The sequence below is a fragment of the Trichechus manatus genome, unplaced genomic scaffold, assembly GCF_000243295.1.
Source record: "Trichechus manatus latirostris isolate Lorelei unplaced genomic scaffold, TriManLat1.0 scaffold00002, whole genome shotgun sequence".
Lineage (NCBI taxonomy): Eukaryota > Metazoa > Chordata > Mammalia > Sirenia > Trichechidae > Trichechus > Trichechus manatus.
In genome coordinates, this window is record NW_004443938.1 from 22,142,340 (window position 1) to 22,146,903 (window position 4,564).

General features: G+C 35.1%; 1 protein-coding gene across 1 annotated transcript in view; it reads left to right on the forward strand.

Moving 5' to 3' along the window:
• PPIL4 (peptidylprolyl isomerase like 4) overlaps nt 1-3,945 on the forward strand; it is a 32,512-nt gene extending 28,567 nt beyond the window's left edge. Inside the window, exon 13 of the mRNA XM_004368840.1 lies at nt 2,637-3,945. Within this exon, the coding sequence (XP_004368897.1) occupies nt 2,637-2,888 (252 nt within the window). The 3' untranslated portion in view covers nt 2,889-3,945. The remainder of the gene's footprint in view (nt 1-2,636) is intronic.
• Nucleotides 3,946-4,564: the final 619 nt, after the last annotated feature.

Here is a 4,564-nt window from a genome sequence, read left to right on the forward strand (position 1 = left end):
TTTTTTCATTTTTCTATACCACTCCCCTTTTTAATTTTATATATCAGGTTACTGATCAATTAAATGTCTCCAACCTATGTAGATCTCTTGAGGCTCCATTTCCTTATTTCTCAAGTGAGGATAACGTTGTACTCTAACCATCTTGTACTTACCGTCTTGGTACTGCATACTTAGAGCATCAATATGACTTCATCCAGCCACCTACCCTTTTTGCCTGCAAACATACAGTACTGTCTTTCTTGCCTTTCACTTTTCACTTATACTATTTATACTAGCCTTCTTGCAGCCGATTCAAACCCAAACCCACTCATCTTTGAGGGTCATCTCAAGTTCTTATTTCTTCCCTCATAATTCTAGCATGAAGAGTGTTTCCTGTCTGACACTTCTAAATGTCAGAGACCATTTTAACCCAGATTTCCCCTAACTTCAAACCTTGTATGTTTTCACAGTAAGCTGCCCTCCCTCCTCTTCTCTACCCTGTCAAATAGGAGTGGTTTTGAGATTTCAGTTCATTCCAGATTTTCAGCTTTCTCAACTTTTTCAAAAAATTAAATACTGCATAACCGTTATCTCTTTTATTTTAAACACTCAAATCATTTCAGTGCCTATTTGTATAATAATAACGTGTTGAGGATTGTATGGAGTTACACACTGACTGAGAGTCCTGCATTTAAAAAATTTATTGTCTCAACTGATAAAGAAATAAGTACTATATATACAGACAGGAGCCCTGGTGGCACAGTGGTTAAGCGCTCGACTGCGAACCAAAAGATCAGCCATTCGAACCTACCAGCTGCTCTGCAGGAGAAAGATGTGGCAGTCTGCTTCTGTAAAGACTACAGCCTTAGAACCTCTATGGGGCAGTTCTGCTCTGTCCTGTAGGGTCACTATGAGTTGGAATTGACTTGAAAGTAATGGACCTATACAGACAGAATAGTAAATATTTATATTTTGTATGTGTTAAAGGAAGCACAAAAACCTGTCTTATCTAGGAATGTCATATTTTGCTAATGAACAATTGGTAAAGGGCTAAACCAAAATACCTGCTCATTTTTCAACTTTTAGGACGTTTATAGAATGCCAGAAACTGTTGGGGCCATGTAGAACATCATGAATCAATTTATAATGTTGTTTTCCACAACATGATTATAACAAACATGTTAGATCTTTTTTTCACATACTGCAAACCATATGCCAGGTGTAAGCTATAGTACCTAGATGGTATATGGAAGGATTAATTGTTTGTTTAAAAACTAGTCCTTAGAAATGTATCTCCATCACTCTGAATTTTAAACTTTGACATTTCCATCTCCTATAATAATGTGTGTGTTGATAGAGTTGGACACCTTGGGAGTTCAATCCTTAGAGTTTTAAAGGACGTGCATAATCACTTAAGAAAATTGAATTTTACAAACTATCTCACGGAAGAGCATTGGTTGTGGTCTCTAGATTTTTGCCAGTTACTGAGATACTTGTTTTAATTAGAGATAGAACACAAGCAGAAACAGACTCATTGTAACTAGTGCTCTTCTATATGGGAAAATTACCACTACTGTTTAATTATTGGAGCCCTGGTGGCACAGTGGTTAAGAGTTTGGCTGCTAACCGAAAGGTGAGCAGTTCGAATCCACCAGCCACTCCTTGGAAACCCTATGGGGCTGCTCTGTTCTATAGGGTTGCTATGAATCAGAATTGACTCGACGGCACATAACAACAACAACATTTAATTATTAAGAATAGAATTAAATGTACCATTGTCTTTGGGCAATGAATTATTCCATTGTTCTTAATTTATTTTTAATAAATATGTAAATAATGATTTAAACAAAAACTTATATAAGCTTAGTCTAAATATAGAAAATTTCTTTGAAGATGTGGAGAGGATGTGTTATAAAAGAAAACATTAAAAAAATTAATCACTCAGGCCAAAGTATGCAGTTATTTCTTTTCTTTTCTTTTTAGACCAATTGACTTACCTCTTAAGACCGCTTTCCTATTATGTTATTTATCTAATGTGTTCCTTATAGGACTCTTGTGGGAATTTTAGTCATTTCGTTGCCTCCTTTCATGAAAGGGGAAGGGGGAGGGGAGGAGTAAACAGATGTCACATGGTTGTACCTGATTGATGAAGGGGGGTGTACACTGCCATGTCTTTTTATTTTTTTCCTAACTGGAGAGTTCTCTTTCTGTCTGGTGTTCAGACTTTACTAATTGGAGTTTCAGGCCCCTAAGCTGGCATCAACTCCAGCCTGTGCTCGCTCTTTCCTTCCACCCCTTTTGTGGGCAGAGAGGAGGGAGAAGTGACCGCACATAACCAGAATTCTTAGTATTGCAATTTTGCTCTATAGACTTGTTCTAATATTAATTGGGCTGTTTCAGTTGTTTTTGGATGTGATCCTTGATTTCAGCTGAAATAGTAGGTGAGATTAATAAGAAAAAGGGTTAAAGCTTTTTCTGAATTATGTTTCCTTTTTAATTTTTAAGATTCTTGGGATTAGTGAGAGTATTCAAATTTGAGCTGTTCCAACTTCTTGTTAGTGGTGGACTTCTCATCTAGGTTTTGTTAATTGACAGTACCAACAAAATTATTACTTTTTACTGGTTCACTTGTAACTCTCTCTCTGTTCCTTTGACAGGATATCTACAGGGAAATGGGATTTGGTCACTATGAGGAAGAAGAAAGCTGTTGGGAGAAACAAAAGAGTGAAAAGAGAGATCGACCTCAAAACCAAAGTCGTAGCCGATCTCGAGAAAGAGATGGCCACTATAGTAACAGTCACAAATCCAAATACCAAACAGATCCCTATGAAAGAGAAAGGAGTAAAAAGAGAGACCGAAGTAGGAGTCCAAAGAAATCCAAAGATAAAGAAAAATCTAAGTACAGATGAAAGATGAAGAATCAGAAATGAGTGGCTAACATATTTACTCTTGTCTAACTTAGAATACCAAGAAAGCAAGTGTTCAGATTTTGTGTCAAAGCAGTTAAAGACTCTGCTTGTTATTATTATTTTTTTCATGTTAGGATTATGGCCCTTTTAGATTAATATTGATTGTTTAGGGCACTGAAAGACAAAAAAGAATTTAACATTTTCTTTGTATACTTTTTTACACTAATTTTATTGTTATATATAAATGGTTGTCTTCGTTGAAGTCACATTTTCCACTCATCTTTTTTTTTAATGAAGTATTTCTTACTTACAAGAACTACATAAACATGTATATATAAGGTATAAAGAATAATAAATACCTGTGTACCCATCAGCCAGTTTAAGAAATAGTATCTTACCTGTGTTTTAGAAGTCTTCTATGTGCCCTCTCCCTCTCAAGTAATTATTCTGAATTTTGTGTTTGTCATTCTCTAGCTTGTTTTTATAGTTTTACAATATATGTATGTATCCATAAATGAAACATTGTTAAGTTTTGTATGTTTTTGAATTTTATATAAATGGTATCATAATGTATGTTACTTCTGTAACCTGCTTTTTTCAACTTAGTATTTTTTTGAATCATTTGTTTTTACTGTATCTTATTGTATGAATATAACATAGTTTCTTTATCCGTTTTTCTGTTGATGGACATTTGGGGTTTTTGCTATTGCAGACAGTGCTGCTGTGAACATTCTATATCTAGGAGTGAAATTGTTTGGTCGTGTGTGGGTATCTTCATCTTGCAAGATAATGCCAAGTTATATTCTAAAGTGGCTGTACCAGCTTATACTCCTTCTAGCACTATGTGCATTACCTTAGTTTCATATCATCTCCAATACTTTTTAATTTTAGACGTTAAAATTTTACCAATATAGTGGATGTTAAATGGTATCTTACTGTGTTTTCCAACAAGAAGACACTGTCATTCTTTGTTCTTCTGTGTATAATGTGTCATTTTTCTCTGGCTGCTTTTAAGGTTCTGTTTGTCGCTGATTTTAAGCAATTTGATTATGATGTGCTTGGTGTAGTTTTTTTTAATTTTTCTTCTGCTTGAGATTGTTGGATCTGTGGGTTTATGGTTTTTATCAAATTGGGAAATTTGGGGCCATTATTTCTTCAATTATCTGTTCTTCTGTCCCTCCCTTCCCCCAACTTCTCTCCTTCCAGGACTCCAATTATATGTGTGTTAGGCCACTTGAATTGTTCTACAGTGTACTGATGCTCTGTTTTTTGTTTTTTAAGCCTTTATTCTGTTTCATGTTGGGTAATTTCCATTGCTACGTCCTTGAGGTCACTAATCTTTTCTTCTGAGGAGATTCACTCCTGTTAATCTCACCTTTGTGTTTTTAATCTTTAGAAGTTCCATTTGGGTCTTTTTTATATCTTCCGTGTGTCTCCTTAACATGTTCATGCTTTTCTGTACCTTTATGAACATACAGAGTGTGTATATGTAATAGTTGCTTTAATGTCTTTGTCCATTCTGTCATCTGTATCATTTCTGGTCTGTTTCTCTTGAACGATTTTCTCCTCATTAAGGAAATCATTTTCCTTCTTTGCATGCCTGATAAGTTTTGGTTGGACGTTGTTGTTAATCGCTGTTGAGTCAGTTTCAACTCATGGCAATCTTGTATGTCAGA